This window comes from Mustelus asterias, chromosome 12 (assembly GCF_964213995.1).
Source record: "Mustelus asterias chromosome 12, sMusAst1.hap1.1, whole genome shotgun sequence".
NCBI classification, from domain to species: Eukaryota; Metazoa; Chordata; class Chondrichthyes; order Carcharhiniformes; family Triakidae; genus Mustelus; species Mustelus asterias.
In genome coordinates, this window is record NC_135812.1 from 33,280,623 (window position 1) to 33,308,451 (window position 27,829).

The 27,829-nt window shown below is 45.4% G+C and overlaps 1 protein-coding gene across 1 annotated transcript in view; it reads right to left on the reverse strand.

The window, feature by feature from the left end:
* Nucleotides 1–1,325: 1,325 nt before the first annotated feature.
* The window catches only part of slc5a2 (solute carrier family 5 member 2), a 36,009-nt gene continuing 9,505 nt past the window's right edge, over nucleotides 1,326–27,829 (reverse strand). Inside the window, exons 7-14 of the mRNA XM_078225952.1 lie at nucleotides 26,260–26,489; nucleotides 22,572–22,707; nucleotides 15,686–15,793; nucleotides 6,267–6,417; nucleotides 5,893–6,061; nucleotides 3,377–3,592; nucleotides 2,440–2,578; nucleotides 1,326–1,571 (exon numbers count right to left, since the gene is read on the reverse strand). Of these exons, the coding sequence (XP_078082078.1) occupies nucleotides 1,357–1,571; nucleotides 2,440–2,578; nucleotides 3,377–3,592; nucleotides 5,893–6,061; nucleotides 6,267–6,417; nucleotides 15,686–15,793; nucleotides 22,572–22,707; nucleotides 26,260–26,489 (1,364 nt within the window). The 3' untranslated portion in view covers nucleotides 1,326–1,356. The remainder of the gene's footprint in view (nucleotides 1,572–2,439; nucleotides 2,579–3,376; nucleotides 3,593–5,892; nucleotides 6,062–6,266; nucleotides 6,418–15,685; nucleotides 15,794–22,571; nucleotides 22,708–26,259; nucleotides 26,490–27,829) is intronic.

A 27,829-nucleotide genomic window follows, 5' to 3' on the forward strand; every position in this document is an offset into this window, starting at 1 on the left:
GGGGGGAAACACTATTTGTGAGGTGATAGAGTTACTAATGGAGTGGTGGAGATGGGAAAGAGAGTAGGAATAAGGGAGAGTGAATGTAGTGACTCAGATTAAAGACTTCTCATTATTCTGTTGGAAATCCAAGTATAAATTGATTTTCCATTCAAAATCTAATAATTGTGAAATACAAAAGTTCTTAAAATTACTAGAATAAAGATTTAGACTTATATAGCACCTTTTAGGATCACAAACCCCAAAATGCTTTGCAGTCAATTAACTAATTTTGAAGTAAATTCACTCTTGTGCTGTAGGAATTGTGGCAGTTAATTTTCAGCTAACAAAGTTCCACAAAGACCAATGAGATAATTGCCAGGTAATCTATTTTAGTGTGGTTAACTGAGAGATACATATTGTTTAAAGTTTATTTCTTAGTGTCACAAGTAGGCTTACATTAACACTGCAATGAAGTTACTGTGAAAATCCTCTAGTCACCACACTCTGGTGCCTGTCCAGGTGCACTGAGGGAGAATTTAGCATGGTCAATGCACCTACCAGCACATCTTTCAGCATGTGGGAGGAAACCGGAGCACCCGGAGGAAACCCAGGAAGACATGGGGAGAGGGTGCAGACTCCACACAGTCAATGACCCAAGCCAGGAATTGAACCCAGTTCCCTGGCACTGTGAGGCAGCAGTGCTAAGGAAACCAGGCAGAACTTAACTTCCCCTCTTCGAATAGTGACTTTGGATTGTTTACATCTACCTGAGAAGGCACTGAGAAATTTGGATTAGGGTTCATGTCTCATTTGAAATGCAACACTTAATTGTGAGCATTGATTATATGAGGTTTAAACCCACAACTTTTTGATTCAGGGTCACACATGTTACCACTGAGCCAAAGCTGATACAAAATACACCATTTTAATGAAGACATTCAAGATGCTTCCAGGAGTGTTTTCCCCTTGGAATTTCCCCTTCAGTTTTTTTGTTCCTTATGCTTTTCTACCCATCCACTGCAACATATTGTCTGTATGTGCAGATCAATAAAAGCATGTATGCGCAACTAATTGCTTTTAACTTGTCCAGGCTGGTCTTGAATTTCCAGATTTTTGGGGGGTGGGTGGTATAAGCTTCTTTGAACCTATTGGTGAACTATTGCTGGTTTTCTGGGTTAGACCTATAAAGGAGATAGGCAGAACATAGCTTGAAAGTTCCATAGGTCCAACCATAGGCCTAACATATAGGCCCATGGAATGGATGTGATGATTGTCCTGGAGAAAAACTTCTTTCAACCTGTTCAACAACTGTAAAATTGTTTAAATTAAGAGACTTTAGTTTTGAGAGACAATAGACTTACTATATTTTAATTTTTAAGCATAAAAGGCCCACAGAAAGATGGCGACACACATCATGATAATTGCGTTTACATTAACTACAGTACTCCAGATCTTATTCTCGCTGATGTCTGTCATTTTCCTCATGGCTTCTACCTTCTCCTCTTCTGTTAGCTCTGGCTCTGGCTCTGAGCTAATGCCACAAAACCAGCCAGAGCAACGGACAAAGGCATTTTTCTTTTTCTTTGGTTCTACAAATGAAACATAAATAATGCATTACATACAGGTTGCTGTTTAAATCTAAAGTTCAAACATTGGACCCATTAAAATTTCTCATTTCTAAAGTTAGAACATTGGATCCATTCAGATGACGCTTCCCATATCGAACATTAGGTGTTGGTTCCACCTTATACCCAACTTCACGGCATTGGGCTAATCCAGTTGGCATTGAGTATATTCAGCCTGGGATCGTTCAGCTTTCATCCGCATAATCTAACCTTCTCCCCCATCATCTACTTCACCAGCTAGTTGAGTGCCTCAGATGACATTTCTATGGTTCCGTCAGCTTAGAAACCCATTATATTCCGCACAACATTCTCTGTGTACTACTAATCTTCAGAATCTCTCCAATGTTTTGAAGCTGTTTCTGGACACAACATTCAATTCTTTAGTTGAACTCAGGTCCACGTTTGTTACTATGTGTCTGACCACATTCCTTCTAATCTCTTGATTCATTAGGGACTCATCATAATCATTCTCTAGTTCTGTGCTCACAGTGAAAGTTATATTTTTAAATCAAAAGAAAAAATGCTGGAAAATCTCAGCATGTCTGGCAGCATCTGTAAGGAGAGAAAAGAGCTGACGTTACGAGTCCAGGTGACCCTTTGTCAAAGCCCAAAGGCATAGAAAATGGGAGATATTTATATTGATGGGTGAGGGAATGAAAGATGAGTCACAGCCACAAAAACAAGGGGAAAGGCTGCTAATGGCAGTCCAGAGAGAGAATATTTTTAAATGCTCATTTCACTCAACATTTTAAATAATTCTCTGCACAATCTTCTCCCTCCCTTTCCTTCCTACCATGTGGTGTTAGCAACTCCTGACTTCCAGATTGAGTACCTGTTGTTACTGGGTGCTTGTCGATGGTGCCGTTTTCTGCTTCTTCTTGTGTTTTGATCTTCGGCTTGATCTCATCCACAATATCCAAGTCAATCCTCTTCTCTCGGCTAAAGCGGAGACTGTAAACCAGACGATGCAGCTGGAGGATCAAACAGCTACATGTTAGTTTAACTTGCTTCAGTCAATAACTCTGGCAATGCAATCCACAATGATATGTCCCATCTATTGAGGGCAGCACGGTAGCACAGTGGTTAGCACTGCTGCTTCACAGCGCCAGGAACCTGTTTGATTCCAGCCTTGATTGACTGTCTGTGTGGAGTATACACATTCTTCCCGTGTCTGCGTGGGTTTCCTCTGGATGCTCCAGATTCCTTCCACAGTCCAAAGATGTGTGGGTTAGGTTAATTGGCCCTGATAAATTGCCCCTTAGTGTCAAGGGCATAAGCAGGGTGAAAAAAAGGAGTTATGAAGATAGGGTGTACGTAGGTGGGATTGTTATTGGGGCAGGCCTGATGGGCCAAATGGCCTCCTTCTGAACTGTAGGGATTCTATGATTCTATTGTCTCAACATCCTTCCTGTACAGTCGCTAAGTAGTGCAAAACTTGAATATTGCTGAAAAGATAGACATGTTGACGAAACTTACCATTCTGCACTCATCAGGACAAATGCAAAAATGCCAAATTTCAAATGATCACAACAATTCTTACTCCAGGAGATAAGTGGGAGCTGATTGGTAGGCATGACACTCCGATAGGCCGGGGTGTTGCCATGGAGAAAGCAACAGGGAACTTTAAGACCTGCCATGCTTAGGGATAATTCAGACAGAGACAAACACAAGGAAAGAGAAACTGGGTAAGGGAAAAGTATAGAGAAATACATTCCCAACCTTTGCTCATTATGAACTGGTAACCGCCATTTCCGTTCCCCAGAACTCACATGCTTCTCATCAATCGGTGAAGTGCAGAAGGAGATAATCAGGACGAGCAAACATGTACAGCTGAACAGGATGATTGCGAAGTGCAGGTAGTGGATTCCACAGAAGATGAAAGGGCAGGAGGATGGGAAGATGCAGCTGCCCGTGCCGTAGACAAATTCAGCAATCATCCGACACAGCCCCATGGCCAGGCCCCCAATCAGACCCCAGAAAGCACCCTGTAGGAATAAGAAACAAGAAGCCACTCACAACTAGTAGCGAATATGTTAAACAACAACTAACTAATGCTGAATTCATTATCTACCACTTATTAGAATACCTTGGTGCAAAAGGAGGCCATTCGGCCCATCAAGTCTGCACCGACAACAATCCCACCCTATCCCTGTAACCCCATGTATTTACCCTGACACTAGGGAGCAATGTATCATGGCCAATCAACCTAACCTGCACATCTTTGGACTGTGGGAGGAAAGTGGAGCACCCGGAGGAAACCCACGCAGACACGGGGAGAATGTGCAGACTCCATACAGACAGTGACCCGAGGCCAGAATTGAACCCGGATTCCTGGCCCTGTGAGGCAGCAGTGCTAACCACTGTGCCACCATGCTACCCAAATCTAATAACTAGTTTGTAATTTATTTCAGACAAGTATTTCCCGATGCAAACTGGATCACAATGTCCATGTGTACGGGGAGTGGCTATCACAGTGCATGTTTGAATTCGGTTTCAAGTGATTGGGTATCAGAAGGTGATGGATGCACTCTCCTTTCACCTCCTGTGTGAATCCAATCCTAATGTACTCAAACACTGAAAGTTTGGGAACCCCAAACCATAAGTACAGCTATGGAGTGGAGCTTCCACATGCTACAGCAATGTGGACATTGATCTTGTGGGGAATTTCTGGGATCAATTAATTATAATGTTGAAGGTTGGTCCTTGTGTTCATCTGTTGTTGATTGGAGAGTTAAGTGGAGGAGTGCACAAATGGTCAAAGCTGGCAGTTTCATTAGAGTCGGAGCAGTCAATGGAGGTATGTTGACAGTACATGTTTCCATGCAAAAGGATTTTGCAATTCTTTGGGCCAGAGGACACAGAAAGGACATGTTTGGCATGGCTGAGTTACTCTGTATGTCATTTACCAGGAGATAATTCTGAGATGATGGAGGGGGACCTGAGGGATTATAATGAAGTAGCTGGAGAAATATATGAACATACGTACATATAAATTAGAAGCAGGAGTAGGCCACTCAGCCTCTTGAGTTTGCACCGCCACTCAATAAGAACATGGCTGATCTGATTGTAACTCCTTTCTACCCCCGGTTATCTTTCACTCCCTTTTTTAAAACAAGAATCCAGCTACCTCTCCCTTCAAAATATTCAAAGACTCTGCTTCCACTTGGAAGAGAGTTCCAAAGAGTCACTTTCCACTGAGAGAACAAATTTCTTCTCATCTCTGTCTTCAATGAGCAACCTCTTATTTTTAAACAGTAACCTCTAGTACTGGAATCTCCCACCCGAGGAAACATCTTCTCCACATCTACAAAATCAAGATCCCTCGGGATCTTAAAGGTTTCAATCAAGTCGCCTCTTACTCTTCTAAACTTCAGTGGATACAAACCTAACCTATCCCACCTTTCCTCATAAAGCAACCTACCCATTCCTGGTATTAGTCTAGTAAACCTTCTCTGAACTGCTTTGAATGCATTTTCCTTAAATAAGGTGCCCAATACTGTACACAATACTCCAGATGTGGTCTCACTAGTACAACTGCAGCATAACCTCCCTAATTCTGTAATCACTTCTCCTCCCATAAATGATCTATCTATTAGCTTTCCTACTTGCTGTCCTAGCCTTTTGTGATTCATGCACCAGGACATATAGACCTTCTGAATCAGAGCTCTGCAAGCTCTCACCATTTAGATTCTTCCTGCCAAAATGGACAATTTCACATTCTCCCACATTGTACTTCATTTTCTAGGTCTTTTCCCATCCAAATAACTTTTCTGTATCCCTTTGTAGCCTCCTTATGTTCTCTTCACAACTTACTTTCCTATCTATCTTTGCACCGTCAGCAAATTTAGCAAACATCCCTTCAACTGAGAAAAATGTTTTGCAATCGCTTCAGTCAAATCTGAGAGTTCAGTCTGAGAGTGTGGTGAAATAAAGACTGTGAACTCAATCTTTCCTGGTTAGATAAGTTCTGCAGAAAGTTCTGCCAACAGCTCATTTTGCCAGAGAAGAAGCGTAACTCTGGCATGCCTGAGCTGCATTTCAAATTCCGAGGTCTGTCATTTGAACTATATACTACTTCCTTCCAAAAATAATCAGAAAATGTTGGATGTCTTCAATGGATGTTTAATGAATGAGGCATTCCGCTGTGGATGGAGCTTCACTTTCTATTGGACTGGGGATATACCTGACCTCGGAATGCTAACTTTAGATGGACGGACAGTCTAGAGATGAATATGAAAATTCATTCCTTCAATTGCTTTTCAATTGCATCAGAATGGCCACTTACTGGTTCGTTGATTCTCTTCACAAAGACACCCAGCAGGACAACTGCACCAATGGGAGGTGCAAGGTAGCTGGTGATAGATTGGATGTAGTCAAAGAGTTGTCCGCTCTGTGCTGCCTGAACCACAGGGATCCATCCAATGCTGATTGCGACGATACAGAGAATCCACACCCTGAGGAAGAGGAGAAATTATGAGTGTTTCACTGGTTCAGGTTCAATTTTTGTTTATATGACAAGGAACAACCAGCTGAATTCTGAAGAGTGGGGGGAGGAAGGGGTGGTGGGCATGCTAAGATCTTTCAGGATGGGCCGCGTGGCTACTATAGTCTACAACCATCTTGCAAAACACTTCCCAGGATCTGGTAATAATTACTCACCTGCCAACAATCATCAACTCTTTGTTGCTAGCCTGCTTCCGGAATCTTGCCCAGATGTCCATGGTGAAGAGCGTGCTGCTGCTGTTGAAGATGGAAGCTAGTGAGCTCATGAGAGCTGCTAACATCACGGCAAGCATCAGGCCACGTAATCCTGTCCGGAGACACACACAGCACATTCAAACGAAAATGGATTTGGGACCTTAGGGAACAGCTGGGTATATTCAGAGTAGACATGGCAGGCAACAGTAAGATACACAGGTGGAAACATTGTGGAACAGTAGGATTAATAGAGAGGACACACAAAAGAACAGTAAGATCTATAGAGGAGACACACTGGAGAACAGTGAGATCTATAGAGGGGACACACTGGGGAACAGTGAGATCTATAGAGGGGACACACTGGAGAACAGTGAGATCTATAGAGGGGACACACACTGGGGAACAGTGAGATCTATAGAGGGGACACACTGGGGAACGGTAAGATCTATAGAGGGGACACACTGGGGAACAGTGAGATCTATAGAGGGCACACTGGGGAACGGTGAGATCTATAGAGGAGACACACACTGGGGAACGGTGAGATCTATGGAGGGGACACACACTGGAGAACAGTGAGATCTATAGAGGGACACACTGGGGAACAGTGAGATCTATAGAGGAGACACACTGGGGAACAGTGAGATCTATAGAGGAGACACACTGGGAAACGGTGAGATCTATAGAGGGGACACACTGGGGAACAGTGAGATCTATAGAGGGCACACTGGGGAACAGTGAGATCTATAGAGGGGACACACTGGGGAACAGTGAGATCTATAGAGGGGACACACTGGGGAACAGTGAGATCTATAGAGGGGACACATTGGGGAACAGTGAGATCTATAGAGGAGACACACTGGGGAACAGTGAGATCTATAGAGGGGACACACTGGGGAACAGTGAGATCTATAGAGGGGACACACTGGGGATCAGTGAGATCTATAGAGGGGACACACACTGGAGAACAGTGAGATCTATAGAGGAGACACACTGGGGAACAGTGAGATCTATAGAGGAGACACACTGGGGAACAGTGAGATCTATAGAGGGGACACACTGGGGATCAGTGAGATCTATAGAGGGGACACACTGGGGAACAGTGAGATCTATAGAGGGGACACACTGGGGATCAGTGAGATCTATAGAGGGGACACACTGGGGATCAGTGAGATCTATAGAGGGGACACACTGGGGATCAGTGAGATCTATAGAGGGGACACACTGGGGATCAGTGAGATCTATAGAGGGGACACACTGGAGAACAGTGAGATCTAGAGAGGAGACACACTGGGGATCAGTGAGATCTACAGAGGGGACACACTGGGGAACAGTGAGATCTATAGAGGGGACACACTGGGGAACAGTGAGATCTATAGAGGGGACACACTGGGGAACAGTGAGATCTATAGAGGGGACACACTGGGGATCAGTGAGATCCATAGAGGGGACACACTGGGGATCAGTGAGATCTATAGAGGGGACACACTGGAGAACAGTGAGATCTATAGAGGAGACACACTGGGGATCAGTGAGATCTATAGAGGGGACACACTGGGGATCAGTGAGATCTATAGAGGAGACACACTGGGGAACAGTGAGATCTATGGAGGGGACACACTGGGGAACAGTGAGATCTATAGAGGAGACACACTGGGGAACAGTGAGATCTATAGAGGGGACACATTGGGGAACAGTGAGATCTATAGAGGGGACACACTGGGGAACAGTGAGATCTATAGAGGGGACACACTGGGGATCAGTGAGATCTATAGAGGGGACACACTGGGGATCAGTGAGATCTATAGAGGGGACACACTGGAGAACAGTGAAATCTATAGAGGAGACACACTGGGGATCAGTGAGATCTATAGAGGGGACACACTGGGGATCAGTGAGATCTATAGAGGGGACACACTGGAGAACAGTGAGATCTATAGAGGGGACACACTGGAGAACAGTGAGATCTATAGAGGGGACACACTGGGGAACAGTGAGATCTATAGAGGGCAACACTGGGGATCAGTGAGATCTATAGAGGGGACACACTGGAGAACAGTGAGATCTATAGAGGGGACACACTGGGGAACAGTGAGATCAATAGAGGGCAACACTGGGGATCAGTGAGATCTATAGAGGGGACACACTGGGGAACAGTGAGATCTATAGAGGGCAACACTGGGGATCAGTGAGATCTATAGAGGGGACACACTGGAGAACAGTGAGATCTATAGAGGGGACACACTGGGGATCAGTGAGATCTATAGAGGGGACACACTGGGGAACAGTGAGATCTATAGAGGGGACACACTGGAGAACAGTGAGATCTATAGAGGGGACACACTGGGGAACAGTGAGATCTATAGAGGGGACACACTGGAGAACAGTGAGATCTATAGAGGGGACACACTGGAGAACAGTGAGATCTATAGAGGGGACACACTGGGGAACGGTGAGATCTATAGAGGGCACACTGGGGAACAGTGAGAACTATAGAGGGGACACACTGGGGAACAGTGAGATCTATAGAGGGGACACACTGGGGAACAGTGAGATCTATAGAGGGGACACACTGGGGAACAGTGAGATCTATAGAGGGGACACACTGGGGAACAGTGAGATCTATAGAGGGGACACACTGGGGAACAGTGAGATCTATAGAGGAGACACACTGGGGAACAGTGAGATCTATAGAGGGGACACACTGGGGAACAGTGAGATCTATAGAGGGGACACACTGGGGAACAGTGAGATCAATAGAGGGGACACACTGGGGAACAGTGAGATCTATAGAGGGGACACACTGGGGAACAGTGAGATCTATAGAGGGCACACACTGGGGAACAGTGAGATCTATAGAGGGCACACTGGGGAACGGTGAGATCTATAGAGGAGACACACTGGGGAACAGTGAGATCTATAGAGGGGACACACTGGGGAACAGTGAGATCTATAGAGGGCACACACTGGGGAACAGTGAGATCTATAGAGGGCACACTGGGGAATGGTGAGATCTATAGAGGAGACACACTGGGGAACAGTGAGATCTATAGAGGGGACACACTGGGGAACGGTGAGATCTATAGAGGGGACACACTGGGGAACAGTGAGATCTATAGAGGGGACACACTGGGGAACAGTGAGATCTATGGAGGGGACACACACTGGGGAACAGTGAGATCTATAGAGGGGACACACTGGGGATCAGTGAGATCTATAGAGGGGACACACTGGGGATCAGTGAGATCTATAGAGGAGACACACTGGGGATCAGTGAGATCTATAGAGGGGACACACTGGGGAACAGTGAGATCTATAGAGGAGACACACTGGGGAACAGTAAGATCTATAGAGGGGACACACTGGAGAACAGTGAGATCTATAGAGGGGACACACTGGGGATCAGTGAGATCTATAGAGGGGACACACTGGAGAACAGTGAGATCTATAGAGGGGACACACTGGGGAACAGTGAGATCTATAGAGGGGACACACTGGAGAACAGTGAGATCTATGGAGGGGACACACTGGAGAACAGTGAGATCTATAGAGGGGACACACTGGGGAACAGTGAGATCTATAGAGGGCAACACTGGGGATCAGTGAGATCTATAGAGGGGACACACTGGAGAACAGTGAGATCTATAGAGGGGACACATTGGGGAACAGTGAGATCTATAGAGGGCAACACTGGGGATCAGTGAGATCTATAGAGGGGACACACTGGGGAACAGTGAGATCTATAGAGGGCAACACTGGGGATCAGTGAGATCTATAGAGGGGACACACTGGAGAACAGTGAGATCTATAGAGGGGACACACTGGGGATCAGTGAGATCTATAGAGGGGACACACTGGGGAACAGTGAGATCAATAGAGGGGACACACTGGAGAACAGTGAGATCTATAGAGGGGACACACTGGGGAACAGTGAGATCTATAGAGGGGACACACTGGGGAACAGTGAGATCTATAGAGGGGACACACTGGAGAACAGTGAGATCTATAGAGGGGACACACTGGGGAACAATGAGATCTATAGAGGGGACACACTGGGGAACAGTGAGATCTATAGAGGGGACACACTGGGGAACAGTGAGATCTATAGAGGGGACACACTGGGGATCAGTGAGATCTATAGAGGGGACACACTGGGGAACAGTGAGATCTATAGAGGGGACACACTGGAGAACAGTGAGATCTATAGAGGGGACACACTGGGGAACAGTGAGATCAAAAGAGGGGACACACTGGGGAACAGTGAGATCTATAGAGGGGACACAGTGGAGAACAGTGAGATCTATAGAGGGGACACACTGGGGAACAGTGAGATCTATAGAGGGGACACACTGGGGAACAGTGAGATCTATAGAGGGGACACACTGGGGAACAGTGAGATCTATAGAGGGGACACACTGGGGAACAGTGAGATCTATAGAGGGGACACACTGGGGAACAGTGAGATCTATAGAGGGCACACTGGGGAACAGTGAGATCTATAGAGGGGACACACTGGGGAACAGTGGGATCTATAGAGGGGACACACTGGGGAACAGTGAGATCTATAGAGGGCACACTGGGGAACGGTGAGATCTATAGAGGGACACACTGGGGAACAGTGAGATCTATAGTGGGGACACACTGGGGAACAGTGAGATCTATAGAGGGCACACTGGGGAAAAGTGAGATCTATAGAGGGGACACACTGGGGATCAGTGAGATCTATAGAGGGGACACACTGGGGATCAGTGAGATCTATAGAGGGGACACACTGGAGAACAGTGAGATCTATAGAGGAGACACACTGGGGATCAGTGAGATCTATAGAGGGGACACACTGGAGAACAGTGAGATCTATAGAGGGGACACACTGGGGATCAGTGAGATCTATAGAGGGGATACACTGGAGAACAGTGAGATCTATAGAGGAGACACACTGGGGATCAGTGAGATCTATAGAGGGGACACACTGGAGAACAGTGAGATCTATAGAGGGGACACACTGGGGAACAGTGAGATCTAGAGAGGGGACACACTGGAGAACAGTGAGATCTATAGAGGGGACACACTGGAGAACAGTGAGATCTATAGAGGGGACACACTCGGGAACAGTGAGATCTATAGAGGGCAACACTGGGGATCAGTGAGATCTATAGAGGGGACACACTGGAGAACAGTGAGATCTATAGAGGGGACACATTGGGGAACAGTGAGATCTATAGAGGGCAACACTGGGGATCAGTGAGATCTATAGAGGGGACACACTGGGGAACAGTGAGATCTATAGAGGGCAACACTGGGGATCAGTGAGATCTATAGAGGGGACACACTGGAGAACAGTGAGATCTATAGAGGGGACACACTGGGGATCAGTGAGATCTATAGAGGGGACACACTGGGAAACAGTGAGATCTATAGAGGGGACACACTGGAGAACAGTGAGATCTATAGAGGGGACACACTGGGGAACAGTGAGATCTATAGAGGGGACACACTGGGGAACAGTGAGATCTATAGAGGGGACACACTGGAGAACAGTGAGATCTATAGAGGGGACACACTGGGGAACAGTGAGATCTATAGAGGGGACACACTGGGGAACAGTGAGATCTATAGAGGGGACACACTGGGGAACAGTGAGATCTATAGAGGGGACACACTGGGGATCAGTGAGATCTATAGAGGGGACACACTGGGGAACAGTGAGATCTATAGAGGGGACACACTGGAGAACAGTGAGATCTATAGAGGGGACACACTGGGGAACAGTGAGATCTATAGAGGGGACACACTGGGGAACAGTGAGATCTATAGAGGGGACACACTGGAGAACAGTGAGATCTATAGAGGGGACACACTGGGGAACAGTGAGATCTATAGAGGGGACACACTGGGGAACAGTGAGATCTATAGAGGGGACACACTGGGGAACAGTGAGATCTATAGAGGGGACACACTGGGGAACAGTGAGATCTATAGAGGGGACACACTGGGGAACAGTGAGATCTATAGAGGGCACACACTGGGGAACAGTGAGATCTATAGAGGGCACACTGGGGAACAGTGAGATCTATAGAGGGGACACACTGGGGAACAGTGAGATCTATAGAGGGGACACACTGGGGAACAGTGAGATCTATAGAGGGCACACTGGGGAACGGTGAGATCTATAGAGGGACACACTGGGGAACAGTGAGATCTATAGTGGGGACACACTGGGGAACAGTGAGATCTATAGAGGGCACACTGGGGAACAGTGAGATCTATAGAGGGGACACACTGGGGATCTGTGAGATCTATAGAGGGGGCACACTGGGGATCAGTGAGATCTATAGAGGGGACACACTGGAGAACAGTGAGATCTATAGAGGAGACACACTGGGGATCAGTGAGATCTATAGAGGGGACACACTGGAGAACAGTGAGATCTATAGAGGGGACGCACTGGGGATCAGTGAGATCTATAGAGGGGACACACTGGAGAACAGTGAGATCTATAGAGGAGACACACTGGGGATCAGTGAGATCTATAGAGGGGACACACTGGAGAACAGTGAGATCTATAGAGGGGACACACTGGGGAACAGTGAGATCTATAGAGGGGACACACTGGAGAACAGTGAGATCTATAGAGGGGACACACTGGGGATCAGTGAGATCTATAGAGGGGACACACTGGGGAACAGTGAGATCTATAGAGGGGACACACTGGAGAACAGTGAGATCTATAGAGGGGACACACTGGGGAACAGTGAGATCTATAGAGGGCAACACTGGGGATCAGTGAGATCTATAGAGGGGACACACTGGAGAACAGTGAGATCTATAGAGGGGACACACTGGGGAACAGTGAGATCTATAGAGGGGACACACTGGGGATCAGTGAGATCTATAGAGGGGACACACTGGGGAACAGTGAGATCTATAGAGGGCAACACTGGGGATCAGTGAGATCTATAGAGGGGACACACTGGGGAACAGTGAGATCTATAGAGGGGACACACTGGAGAACAGTGAGATCTATAGAGGGGACACACTGGGGAACAGTGAGATCTATAGAGGGGACACACTGGAGAACAGTGAGATCTATAGAGGGGACACACTGGGGATCAGTGAGATCTATAGAGGGGACACACTGGGGAACAGTGAGATCTATAGAGGGGACACACTGGAGAACAGTGAGATCTATAGAGGGCAACACTGGGGAACAGTGAGATCTCTTGAGGGCAACACTGGGGAACAGTGAGATCTATAGAGGGGACACACTGGGGAACAGTGAGATCTATAGAGGGGACACACACTGGGGAACAGTGAGATCTATAGAGGGGACACACTGGGGAACGGTGAGATCTATGGAGGAGACTAACTGGGGGACAATGGGAGATATGAAAGAAGACCAAAGAAGTTTATTGTGGGTGTTAACTGATAGCAGTGGAATATACACAGGAAACACAGCGGAAAGAGTGAAATGTGTAGAGGAGATCTCCAATTTCCCTTTAGAGTTAAAACTTGGGTAAAAAGCCAAACCCAGAAAGCATGACTGAGATGAAGAAAATATCAGAGGCTGATGTAAATTTGGAGGTGTTAATATGGTGGCAGTAAGTTTGGATTTTAATAATTAGTGAATTATTAGAGGGGGGAAGTTAGGAGTCTCTGGTTTGAGTTTCTCTGAAAAAATGAATGTAAGTTAGATAATGGGCAAGTTTATCTCAATGAGAAGATATATCAGGCAGATTGGGAAGGGTCAAAGTTCCTATCCCGTGGTCTCAGTCTTGCTTAAGCTCTATGGAAGGGTGTTACAATTGGCTCCAGTGTCTTTGTATGAGGGATATGATAAGATCTTGCTCCTGATCATTGTCCAGTGACTCCTGCTGGAAAGTGTTCCATTTGTCAATATTGGGTGAGGAGAGATCATGATCAATTGCGATTTTCCCTATGATGGAATAACCTCCCTTGCACATGGCCACTTAGGCAAGAGGTGGTCAATGCCTGTAGAGCCAGTGGTGTGTGGGTTTCCTCTGGGCGCTCCAGTTTCCTCCCACATTCCAAAGATGTGCAGGTTCATAGAATCCCTACAGTGCAGAAGGAGGCTATTCAGCCCATTGAGCCTGCACTGACAACAATCCCACCCAACCCGCTATCCCTGTAACCCCACGTATTTACCCTGCTAATCCCCCTGACACTAAGGGACAATTTAGCATGGCCAATCAACCTAACCTGCACATCTTTGGAGTGTGGGAGGAAACCGGAGCACCCGGTAGCTGTGCGATATTCTGTCAAACGCCTTCTCCTGGTCGAGGCTGATGAGGCAAGTATCCACCTGCCTGTCCTGCACGTAGGCGATCGTATCCCTGAGTAGCACGAGGCTATCAGAGATGTTCCTTCCCGGAGGAAACCCACGCAGACATGGGGAGAACGTGCAAACTCCACACACACAGTGACCCGAGGCCGGAATTGAATTGAACCAGGGTCCCTGCGCTGTGAGGCAGTAGTGCCATGGTGCCACTGTGCCACACAAAGTAACATAGCAAGAAACAATGTAAATTGAAGGAGAAAAAGACTAAGCAAATGCAGGAGACACATTCAAAATGGAAAAAACTAATAAAAGGAAAGTAAAGAATTTACATGGTCCATCATTAATAAGAAATCAATCAAATAAAAAGCTTCCAATAAATAAAAGCAGAAAGTGCAGCAAACATTCAGTAGGTCTGGCAGCATCTTGGAGAGAGTTCTTAACAAACCGTTTTAAGAGCAATTGCTTCCATGTCAAACTGCACAGGCAGAATCAATACAGATCAGCTCAGTGCAAGTTTAAGGTAAAGATAATAGTGTAGTTGAGAAAGGGTGACACAGTGGCACAGTGGTTAGCACTGCTGCCTCACAGCTCCAGGGACCTGGGTTCGATTCCTGGCTTGGATCACTGCCTGTGTGGAGTTTGCACGTTCTCCCCATGTCTGCGTGGGTTTCCTCCGGATTCTCCAGTTTCCTCCCACAGTCCAAAGATGTGTGGGTTAAGTTGATTGGCTATGCTAAATTGCCCCTTAGTGTCCTGGGATGCGTAGGTCAGAGATTGGGGGGATAAATATGTGGGGTTACGGGGATAGGGCCTGGATGGGATTGTAGTTGGTGCAGACTTGATGGGCCGAATGGCCCCCTTCTGCACTGTAGGGATTCTATGAAAGAGTTTTAGTGATGTGATAGAGAAGGCCACAGATTAATTTCCAACTATGGCCCTCCTTAATGTGTCTCTGGAGCAGAGAACAGATATCCAACTTTACAAAGCATTTCAAACAAAAAACAAAGATAAATTTTGAGTTGAGAGAGGATATAGGGAAGAGGAAGTATAGATGACGGGCTATTTGGAACTTGGATTTATTACTTACCATTGGGCATCAATGCAACCACCAGCTTTGGGTAGGCAATGTTTGAACAGCCAACTGGAGTGCCGCAGATTAATTCACATTCCTCTGGTACAACACACGCAACCTCATCTGTGGGAAAAGACTGAAGCATTAGAATGAGTCTCATGGGTTTTTCAAATTTGGCCCAAATTAATGTCTTCGAATTCAAGGATCCTTCACCTTTTTTGCTTCTGAGGCTTGTCCTCCCTGTAATAAAAATTTCCGCAGACCCCCATGTAACACAACAGGAGTAATTCTCCTGTATAAAAATTAGCTGTTCAATTAAACATTTATTAATTAGTCTTTTTATTTGCTCAACATAAAATTTGCTGCTGTTGCTGAGCAACAACTTTGACAAGATATGTTTAGTTTATTTTATTGATTTAGTTTACTTATTTATTAGTCACAAGTAGGCTTACATTCACACTGCAATGAAGTTACTGTGAAAATCCTCTAGTCGCCACACTCCGGCGCCTGTTCGGGTACACAGAGGGAGAATTTATCATGGCTAATGCACCTAACCAACACATCTTTGGACTGTGGGAGGAAACTGGAGCACCCGGAGGAAACACATCCAGACACGGGGAGAGTGTGCAAACTCCGAACAGACATTGACCCAAGCTGGGAATCGAACCTGGATCCCTGTAACCACTCTACCACCATGCTGCCCCATAGCGATATATGGCGGTATTGTCAACAGAATTAGTCAAAAATGGGGAATTAATTAACCAGAAAAGATTGGAAATAAATGTTCAGTAATTCAGTCTGAAAAGGGAAATGGTTAACTGCAAACCTGGGAAAAGCTGTAAAAATTAGTAAACGGTGTGAAATCTGAAAATGGAATAATACCTGCAGAGACCAAACACAAATGGGAAATAGTTAGTCATAAAAAAGGAAAAAATAAACTAAAACATTCAGAAGTTAACAAAAGGCAGGGGAAGTGGTTAATCACAAACTGAAAAGAGTCTGAAATGGGAAATGATTAATCAAGTGCCTTCCTGAAAAGAATGCTGCCCTCTGTGAGTAAGAGCCTCAAATGATCTAGGTCAATGGTTTCTCTTTGTGCATTACCCCCTCCTTCCCAATTAACATAACTATAGTCAGAGATATATTGTTCAGGAGTTCCAAGCACATTGTTCTCTGGGATTGTCTTGTTGCATGGTTGGCTCTGTCACATGCTATTTGGCTGCACTCTCCCCAGTTGAGGAAGGGAAGGTGGTGAAATGTGGACTCCATTTCTGGACTGACTGCACCAGAGCTAATTTTCCAGTAATCACTTTGGGTCAGAACACTGGATCTCTTCTGAATAAATGATAGCTGGTGAAAGGGCTTACTTACTAAGGCGGGGGGATGGGGAAGGTTAGGAGGTGGGGGAGGGGAGGGCGAGCAGGGCAAACCTGTGTGGCTGCTGTGACAGTAGTAAAATGGATATATCCACAGGCTGGTGGCCAGGGCAAGCCAGGAAAAAGGGCCGCACTGATACCTGAACAAATCCAGTTAGCCACTGGAAAGTCAGGGGGGCGGTTCTAAAAACCTATCGAGGCTGATCTGTTAAATTGTGGGGTTCAAAGCTGCCATTTGAGGGTTCACTAGTCACCTTGCCTTAGTGATTAATACTCAGTTGACCAATTGGTATGTTTTGTCCCAGTGTTCTGTGTCCAACTTGGTCCCCTTAAAAGTGTCTCACAGACCCCCATGGAACCACAGACTCCCAATAGTATTAAGGACCTCTGTACAAATGTACCCTATTAAGAATGGCATTTTGCTTCAGAAGCTGATCAACTATTAGCATTAATTAGGCAAAATAAAGATCACTGCCCCATCAAATAGGTTAAAGATGGCACAGTTCACATACAGAACAAAGGCTCCTCTACATTGTCCTGTCGAACACTCCCAGGTTAAGGACAGTTTAAAGTTAAAGTTTATTTATTAGTCACAAGTAGACTTACGTTAACACTGCAATGAAGTTACTGTGAAAATTCCCTAGTTGCCACACTCCAGTGCCTGTTCAGGTACACTGAGGGAGAATTTAGCATGGGCAATCCACCTAACCAGCATGTCTTTCAGATTGTGGGAGGAAACCAGAGCACCCGGAGAAAACCCACACAGACACAGGGAGAACATGCAAACTCCATACAGACAGTGACCCAATGCCGAGAATTGAACCCAGGTCCCTGGCGCTGTGAGGCAAGCACTGTGCCACCGTGCTGCCCCAGATTAGATACTGACTAAATCTCCTTTTAAGTTGCAAGTGAGACTTATCCTCATCCTTGGCACAATCCCTCTCTCATGTTTCCAAAACAAGTTTCTGGACAAAATTCTGAAGCTTCTGCTATGACATATTCAGGACGGAGAAACATAGTGAGAAATTGAGATTACAAGAAGAACTGTAATGATTCAAATTTCAAATTAACAATTTGGTGCAGAGAGGCTTTGGAGATTCAGCTCGGAAGTTGCTAATATTGTAACAAAGGAGATACAGTTCAAGACCCTTTAGAAATCAGATTTTTATTGTTTTAAAATTAAAGTATTGGTTCTACTGAGCCAGTTTAAATTCATGCTGGGATAGCTAGTTATCTTTCTTATCATGCATGGGATGTGGGCGTCACTGGCAAGGCCAGCATTGGTTGGTCATCCCTAATTGCCCTTAGGAATGTAGAGAACAACCGCATCTGATGGCCACAGTGCTGTTAGGGAGGGAGTTCCAGGATTATGACTCAGCGACAGTGAAGGAACAGTGATATAGTTCCAAGTCAGGATGGTGTGTGACATGGAGAGAAACTTTCAGCTGATGGTGCTCCCATCAATTTACTGCCTTTGCATTTCCAGATGGTAGATATCATAGGTTTGGAAGGAGCTGGCAAAGGAACCTTGGCAAGTTACACTGCATCTTGTAGATGGTACACACTGCTGCCACTGCACACAAGTGATAGAAGGAATGAATGTTTAATGTGGTGGATAGGGTGCCGACCAAGAGGCCTGCTTTGAGCTGGACGATGTCGAACTTCTTGAGTGTTGTTGAAGTTGCACTCCTCCAGGCAAGTGGAGCGTATTCCATCACACTCCTGACTTGTGCCTTGTAGACGGATAGGATGGGATTTTACAGCCTTGCTCAAGCGAGACTGGAAATTCCCGCCTGAGGTCAACGGACATTTCCGTTGTCTGCTCTTCGCCTGCTTCAATTCCATGGTGGGTGGGGTGGTAGAATTCCGGTGATAGTCTTTGTGGAGTCAGGACATGAGTTATTCACCACAGGATTTGCAATCTCTGATCTCCTCTTGTAGCCACAGAAATGATATGATTCCAAACAATGGAGAGTTTTCCTTCCAGTTCCCCTTGACCTCAATTTTGCTCAGGCTCTTTGGTGCCACATTTGGTCAAATGCTGCCTTGATGCCATGGGTGGGCATCTTACCTCACCTTCGTAATTCAGCTCTTTTGCCCATTTTTGGACCAAGGTTGTAATGAGGTTTGGAGCCAAGTGGTCTTGGAGGAACCCAAACTGTGCGTGGGTGTGCAGGTCATGGCAACGTAAGTGCCTCTTTGGGGGTCTTGTCAATGACATCTTATTTGCTGATGATGGAATGGAGGCTGATGAGGCGACAATTGGCTGGATTGGATTCATCCTGCTTCTTTGTGGCTGGGACATACCTGGACACTTTTCCACATTGTCAGGCAGATGGCAGTGTTGTAGCTGAATGAAATAGCTTGCAGCACAGCTAGTTCGGGAGCACAAACAAACCTTCAGTAATACCAGGATGTTGTCAGGGCTCACAACCTTCGTGGCATCCAATGCCTTCTACCATTTTTTGATATCATATAAAGTGAATCAAATTGGCTGAATACTGACATTGACGATGGTGGGGGAGGGGGGGTGCTTAGTAGGAGGTCAAAATAAATGATGCACTTGACACTTCAGGCTGAAGATGTTTGCAAATGCTTCTGCTTTGTTTTTGCACTGATGTGTGGGATTTGTCCATTGAGGATGGGGATGTTTGTGGAGATTCTTTTTCTGATTAGTTGTTTAATTTGCCTCCGCCAATCACAATAGAATGTGGCAGGACTGCAGAACTTTAATTTGATCTGTTATCTTTGTTTGTAGCTTGCTGCTTCCTCTATTTACCATGTATATCACTTCTGTCACTTTTGTCACTTTCCTAGGTCTTGTCAGCAGCCATTTTCCATCTCACTGATCCACAGAGGTAAAGGCAGTGCTTCCAAAACAGCTACTTTGAAAGCTTCCAGTGTAGCATCTTAAATCTACACTCCTAATTCCTGTGGGGCACACAGCAGGAGTAGGCCATTTGGACCCTCAAGTCTGCTCCGCCATTTAATAAGATCATTTCTGATCTGATAGTAAGCTCAAATCTACATCCCACTTACCCTCAATAAACTATTAACCCTGTGCTTACCAAGAATCTATTCACCTCTGCCTTAAAAATATTTAAAATCTCTGCTTCCACCACCTTTTCGGGAAGAGAGTTACAAAAACGGATTCCTTATTTTTAAACAGTGACCCCCTAGTTCTAGATTCATCCATGAGGAAACATCCTCTGCACATCCACCCTGTCAAGACCCCTCAGGATCTTATGGACGGAATATGCCCGTCCCGCCCGCCATGGGCATCGTAGCGGGCGGGGACAGACCATGCAAAGGCCCATTGACCTTAGGCAGGATTTTTTGGTCTAGGGGCGAGTGCGGCTGGAAATTCCTGCCCAATATGTTTCAATCAAGTCACTGCTTATTTTCTAAATTCCAGCAGATGCAAGCTTAACCTGTCCAGCCTTTCCTCATAAGACAACCCACCCGTTCCAGGTATTAGTCCGGTAAACCTTCTCTGAACTGCTTCCAAATGCATTAACATCTTTCCAAATATAAGGAGACCAAAACTGTACATAGTTATCCAGATGTGGTCTTACTTGTGCCCTGTATAACTGAAGTATAACTTTCCTACTTTTGTATTCAATTCCCCTCACAATAAATGATAACATTCTGTTGGCTTTCCTAATTACTTACTTTTGTTATTCATGCACTAAGACACCCACATCCCACTCCTACTCAGAGCTCTGCAATCTCTCGCCATTTAGATAATATGCTTCCCTTTTATTCTTCCTGCCAAAATGAACAATTTCACATTTTCCCACATTATACTCCATTTGCCAGAATTTTGCCCACTCAGTTAACCTATCTATATTTTCTTGTAGCCTTGTTCCACTCTCTTGACAACTTACTTTCCTACCTATTCTTGTGTCATCAGCAAACTTGGCAACCATCCCATTCACCCCTTCATCCAAGTCATTTATATAAGTTGTAAACAGTTGAGATTTTAGCACTGATCCCTGTGGCACACCGCTCGTTACATCTTGCCAACCTGAAAAAGACCCATTTATGCTTACTCTCTGCATTCTGTTAGCTAGTCAATTCTCCATCCATACCAACATGTTATGCCGATAACATGAGCTTTTATTTTCCACAACCTTTGATGTGCATTCTAGAAATTTAAGTCCAGTACATCCATCAGTTCCCCTTTACCCACAGCACATGTTAATTCTTCAGAGAACTCCAATAAGTTGGTTAAACATGATTTCCCTTTCACAAAACCATGTTGACTCTGCCTGATCAGCTTGAACTTATCCAAGTGCTCTTCTGTAGCTTCTTTAATAATTGCCTCTAACATTTTCCTCATGACAGATATTAAGCTAACTGGCCTTTAGTTTCCTGCTTTCTGTCTCCCTCTCTTTTCAAATAATGGAGTTACAATTGCTATCTTCTAATCTAATGGGACCTTCCCTGAATCTAGGGAATTCCCTAATTAGGGAAATTAAAACCAATGCATCAACTATTTTACTAGTCACTTCTTATAAGACTCTGGGGTGAAGTCCATCAGGACCAGGGCTCTTTTCAGCCTGCAGCTCCAATAATTTGCTCAGTACCATTTCTCTAGTGATTGTAACTTTCCTGAGTTCCTCCCTCACTTCCATTCCCTGACGTGTAGCTGTTTATTAATTTGAAGCCTACACAAAGAGCCACATGCATCTCCTGTCATAGGGATAAAAATCTGAAGTTTCCTTCAGCTGGTAACAGAAAGGAGTGGCATTTCAGGTCTCTGGGCCCAGTCTGCTCTGTACAGTATCAGATGGTGTGACATCAGGTGACCAGACAGGACTTAGATCCACTGGAATTCCAAACAGAATCATAGGATCATAGAATCCCTACAGTGCAGAAGGAGGCCATTCGGCCCATTGAGCCTGCACTGACAACAATCCCACCCAGGCCCTACCCCCGTAGCCCCACATATTTATCCTGTTGGTCCCCCTGACACTAAGGGCAATTTAGCATGGCCAATCAACCTAACCTGCACATCTTTCGGACTGTGGGAGGAAACCGGAGCACCTGGAAGAAACCCACGCAGTTACGGGGAGAATGTGCAAACTCCACACAGAGGCAGTCACCCGAGGCCGGAATTGAACCCGGGTCCCTGGTGCTGTGAGGCAGCAGTGCTAACCACTACACCACCGTGCCACCCAAAGTTGTTCAAATTTCCCTGTTCCCACTAAAGGGCCTATGAAATTGACTCCACCAAAGAGAAAAACAGATTAGAAAGTTACAGGTTTGAAGATGGTGATTGATGCAAACCCATCAATATCATTCTGTGGTAGTGAGCGTGTGTGTGTGTGGGTGGGTGGGTGGGTGGGGTTTGAGTGGTGAGTGGGTATTGGTGAGCCACACTTATTCAAGTTGTCGTATTTGAAGATAATTTATTTGAGGTTCTACAAGTCCACTTCAATAATCCACCAGTATTGGTTCTCATGCCCATTAACAAGAATAATTGTCTTGGGACAAATAGGCATTTGATTCAGAAAACTTACTTGGGTAAAGTATTCGACTGATCATGCCTGGCAAGACCATCAGGTACATGGGCAACAGTTTTATGTAGCCACATAGGACACAACCAGCCTTCACATGCGTCAGGTTCTTAGCAGCAAGACAACGTTGAATGATGACCTGGAAATGCAGAGCAGCAACTATTAGAAATATCTTAGCAGAAGGGGTTCAAATGTTAATCCTAGAGTATTCAAAAATAACTGCCGGCATCAGATACTCCCAGCACACACAGTATAGGTTAGATACAACTTCAAACTCTCCCTCTGTATTATTCTGTATTATTCTGTACCTTGCATTGATGTACAGCAAAGGTTCAATAATATTCCATCTACTCTGTCCTATCAAGCAGAGTGACCCTGATTTTGGAGGAGGAGCACTATTTAATGTAGTTATCACTCCATTCACCCTCACCTCCCATTTCCCATCCTCACAAAGTGAGTTTATCAATTTTATGCTAAATTTGAGGCAGTTTAGTCCTTCACAATATTTCCTGCCTTTGCCTCAGCCTCACTCTCCAAGTCCAGTGAAAACCTGATGTGACCTCAGGTTTGATGATTCCAACACTCTTCTCATTGGCTCCGAAACTCCTATCTACACACATTCCAATTCATTCAGGCTTCCCTTACCGACGCCCTGCCTCCTTCACCTATCATTCAATCTTTACTGCTCTCACCTTTAACCCCTGTCCATCACCACTGTCCTTACTGAAGGCACATATCTCCTCTGGCCTTAGGGCTCATCTATCACTTCTGGGCATAATACTCACACATTTTACCCCTGTCCTGACAAATATTACCATATAATTCATCTGAATGCACATCATCCTTCACTGCTGCCCTTACCATCCTCCATTACCTCCTATTCCTTCAACTTTAAATCCTTGTGCCCAACTTCAAATCCTTCCACATCCTTGATCCTCCTAATTTGCCAATCTCTTGAGGCTCTGCATTCCTGCACCATACACTCATCTTTTGCGTCTATGTTAATGTGTTTCTTCCCTCCCTGTACCATCAACACTGATGCTGTCTTCAGTTATCATTCCACATACGCTGGCACCCTCTCTCTAAAGACCAGCTCCATTTTCATGAATTCTCTCCTTCCCTCCTCAAAATCCATTTAATAAATTTCACTATCAATCACCTTCCCATAATTCCTTTTCATAAACGTGTCATTATGATCTCTATAGAACTCTATAATGTTTAAAAGTAAATTAAAACTTCCAATTAATGACCAAAGGACAACACAAAATTTCACATTTTAAGACTTTCACTGTACCAAAAGACTGAAAGCACACTTGACCAAACACTATCTTTGTCAGCAACTTATACTTTAAACCCCATAAAAAATAATCCCCTCTCACTTTTTGCACAGCCAGAAGCACAATTCTCAGATATACTTTATACTGTCCTTTAAGTCTCAGAATCTGTCCAAGGTGATTCTTAGCTCCCCAAGGGTTTACTTTTGTTCTTTTCCTTTCACAGCCTGGAAACTTTTAATCTTAGAATTGTCTATCACAGTGAAGGTTCTGCCCTAAAGATTCTTCCTTCAGCGCAAACTAGGTGAATCTTCCAGTCTTGTATCAACTCCTCATGAATTTGGTCTTTTCAGTCGAGTGCAAGCTCCTACACGTGCTCCTTCATGGTGAGCCAGAACATCTTGCTGCTGCTAGTTGCTCTCTCTCTCCAGAATCTGGCAGACTAACCTTGTGAGTTTTCAGGAATATCTTAGACCCTTCCCCTCCCAAAGCACATCACCATGGCAATGTGAATCACATGGGCCTTATATCCACGTAGAAATGCTGATTAGCTATCCTTGGAGCCCCAACTCTGTTATTTTGGAAATCAAATGGACAGTTGCACAATTGTTTACAACGGAATATTCTCAACATTTTTCTGAGATTTTTGCGACTCATAATCTATCCACTGTTAATAAACAATGTCATTGTCTCCAAGTGTACGCACTTCGCACTTTATTCCCTATAAAACAATCTGGGCCCCTTTAATTTCTAACATTTAAACCACCCAGACTTGCTGTCAGACAGACTTCAGAACAAGTCACATAACCCCCTTCATTTTACCTTAAAATAAAGACAATAGTCACAAAATATAACAATTTTAGAAACCTCATAATTGTAACTGTGTGTTCAGTCCCGCTCAGATAATTTTTTATCTTATCAAACCTGGATGGGCATTTGATATTAGTTACAGAGACTACGCTGATACTGTAAAGTGCAAGAATATGCTCAGCCAGCAAAGAATGGAAACGCCAATTCCATCATTCTGAGCTGAGAGAACAACTTACCTGATGTAAACTGTGATTCCCTGAGGCTGGATTCAAATCTCAGTTGCAGAGGTGAAAGGACAGCATAACTAACACGTGGATGGTGCAACTTTCTGGCCTCACTGCGCATAGTGCAGATTGTGCCAATCCCAGAAAATTGTGTGCGGGCCTAAAAACGGGTTATGCACCCAGCACCAAACGGTTTGCAATCGTCCTGGCCCCTTTCTACTGACAGAAACCGGATTGTGCCCTTTCCGATTAGCAGATTTAAAGTAGCATTTAGATATGCTTAGCTCATTCAACGCCGAATTCTCCCAGCTCCTGGGATTTTCCGACTCTTGGGCGTTGGTGAGAATCAGTACTGGTCTTGACAATTGGACCAGACATGGCGGCACGGTAGCACAGTGGTTAGCACTGCTGCTTCACAGCTCCAGGGTCTCGGGTTCGATTCCCGGCTCGGGTCACTGTCTGTGTGGAGTTTGCACATTCTCCTCGTGTCTGCGTGGGTTTCCTCCGGGTGCTCCGGTTTCCTCCCACAGTCCAAAGATGTGCGGGTTAGGTTGATTGGCCAGGTTAAAAATTGCCCCTTAGAGTCCTGGGATGTGTAGGTTAGAGGGATTAGCGGGTAATATATGTGGGGGTAGGGCCTGGGTGGGATTGTGGTCGGTGCAGACTCGATGGGCCGAATGGCCTCCTTCTGCACTGTAGGGTTTCTATGATGGCCACGCTGGGGAGGCCATTGAAGCCTCTGGGTGGTTGGGGACATGGCTGGGCAGTGCTCATCTCGCAGTGCCCATCTGGCATACAGTTGGGCACTGCCAGTGAGTCAGGTGCAGCGCAAAGGGGGTGGGGCCTGAGTGGATAGGGCCTGAGTGGGGGTGGGACCTGAGTGGGGGGTTATGACAGAGGGGCCATGACGGGGGTCTATGACATGGTGGAGGGACATAAAGGGGTGGAGCATGCAGGGGTCAGGCAGGGGAACCCATTGGGAGGGCCCCAATGCTCCAATATGGCATTCGTGTCAGGGAGGGGGTGGGGAAACATGTCTCTAATGAGGGGGAGGGGTTTCCTGATATCCGTGGGGTGGAAGGGAGTCTTCCAGCGCACTGTGAGATTGGGGCACCCTTTTAAGATGTGCCCAATCACTTTGTAGTCGGGCTCACTGGCGTGTTTCAGCCCCACACTTCCCAGAACGGGTGCCCAACTCAACACACTCCCAAAAAATGACTGAGTGTGGGATGATTATAGTCCGGTCCGCGCTGAACAGATTGGCATGGATTGCTCCGGTTTTGGGGAACGTTTTGGGAAAACTGCGGCTGTGTTCTCTTATTTGTGTTCTTTTTTTAAAGTAATTGTTGAGAGCTGTGGATCAGCGGTCAGTCAGCAGCCTACCTGATCACTACACCAGAACCAAACTCCAATGATGGTAATGCCAAAGATTAATCCTGGCCAGGGTAGGTCACCACTGATGGCATCTCGCAGGAGGTTGTATGAGTCAGCGCGAGGGAGGTAACATTTGTCAGAGATGTTATAACGGAGAGGATTTAATGTATCATGAAGACGTGGCACAGCATCTTTGTACTTGGCAAATAAAGCCTGGTAGCCCCCAACTTCATGGAAAGCTGTGGAAGATGGAACAGAAATTCACAGGTTAATATTAGAAAATGTCTATCTTTCCTTACAACTCAGACCTCTCTGACTAGGGTTAGGCTTAAGAACCTCATGGCTCTTCCCTACATTGCCTCCAGTGCCTAAATAGCTCTTTCTTTTTTGGCAACCAAAATTGGACAGGAAATCCACGGTGTGATTTGATCACAACGACCTTGACTGACTTTCTACAGTTTAAGCGATGTAGTTCAACATTCTGTTGGTTTTCCTGAATGCTGCTCTTCATTGGCTGTTCATGTCTGGATCTCAAATCTGCTGCGGCTTCTAGGTTTCTTCAGCTTTTTTCTTAGATATTTCCAAACAATCCAAACAGGATGCCTACCAGTTATTTTTCCTTCATCACTTCACAGTTGTCTTCACGGTGGCACAGTGGTTAGCACTGCTGCCTCACAGCGCCAGGGACCCGGGTTCAATTCCCGGCTTGGGTCACTGTCTGTGCAGAATTTGCACGTTTGCCCTGTGTCTGCGTGTGCTTCCTCCAGGTACTCCAGTTTCCTCCTACAGTCTGAAAGACGTGCTGGTTAGGTGCATTTGCCATGTTAAATTCTCCCTCAGTGTACCTGAACAGGTGCTGGAGTGTGACAACTAGGGGATTTTCACAGTAACTTCATTGCAGTGTTAATGTAAGCCTGCTTGTGACACTAATAAATAGACTTTAAATATCTTCTGTCATTGTTCTGCCTACCTCCACATATTGTCCGGTTCATTTTGCAATTTCTGAATTGCCCCTTTTGATTCCACTGCCCCATCTAGTTTGAGATAATGTGCAAATTTGACCACTTTGCATTAAGTTTCTGAGTACACACCAGTTGTGTAAATTAATGATTGTAGTGATTCCAACACTGAGCTCCAATGCACCCACACAGCAGTTTCTCCCACCACAACATTAATCCATTAAAGAGGGATCATATTCTTCATCCCATTTACTATCCAATCCCACTTAGGCTTAGAGATGTCAACTACTTCCTTCAGCAGTTGATGCTAATGGATTTTGACTCCCACTGCCTGATATCTATTAGACCCAGGGATTTAACAACAAAATGTGCTTGTGTTCTGATTCTCCATATCTTGAGCATGTTTACTCCTTTAATCACTCTGAAGGCGGAGGCCTGTGTTATTACTGGAGGAGAGGGTGTTCAGTTCCATTGTAAGCTGCTTCATTTCACAGTAGTCAAAATATACATAACATTGAGAGGTATTTGGTACCACTGATATACTCTCTGTGTACTATTACAAAATATCTATTAGTCTGCGTTGGGGTCGACTGTTCAACTTAAAAGGATAGACTGCTACC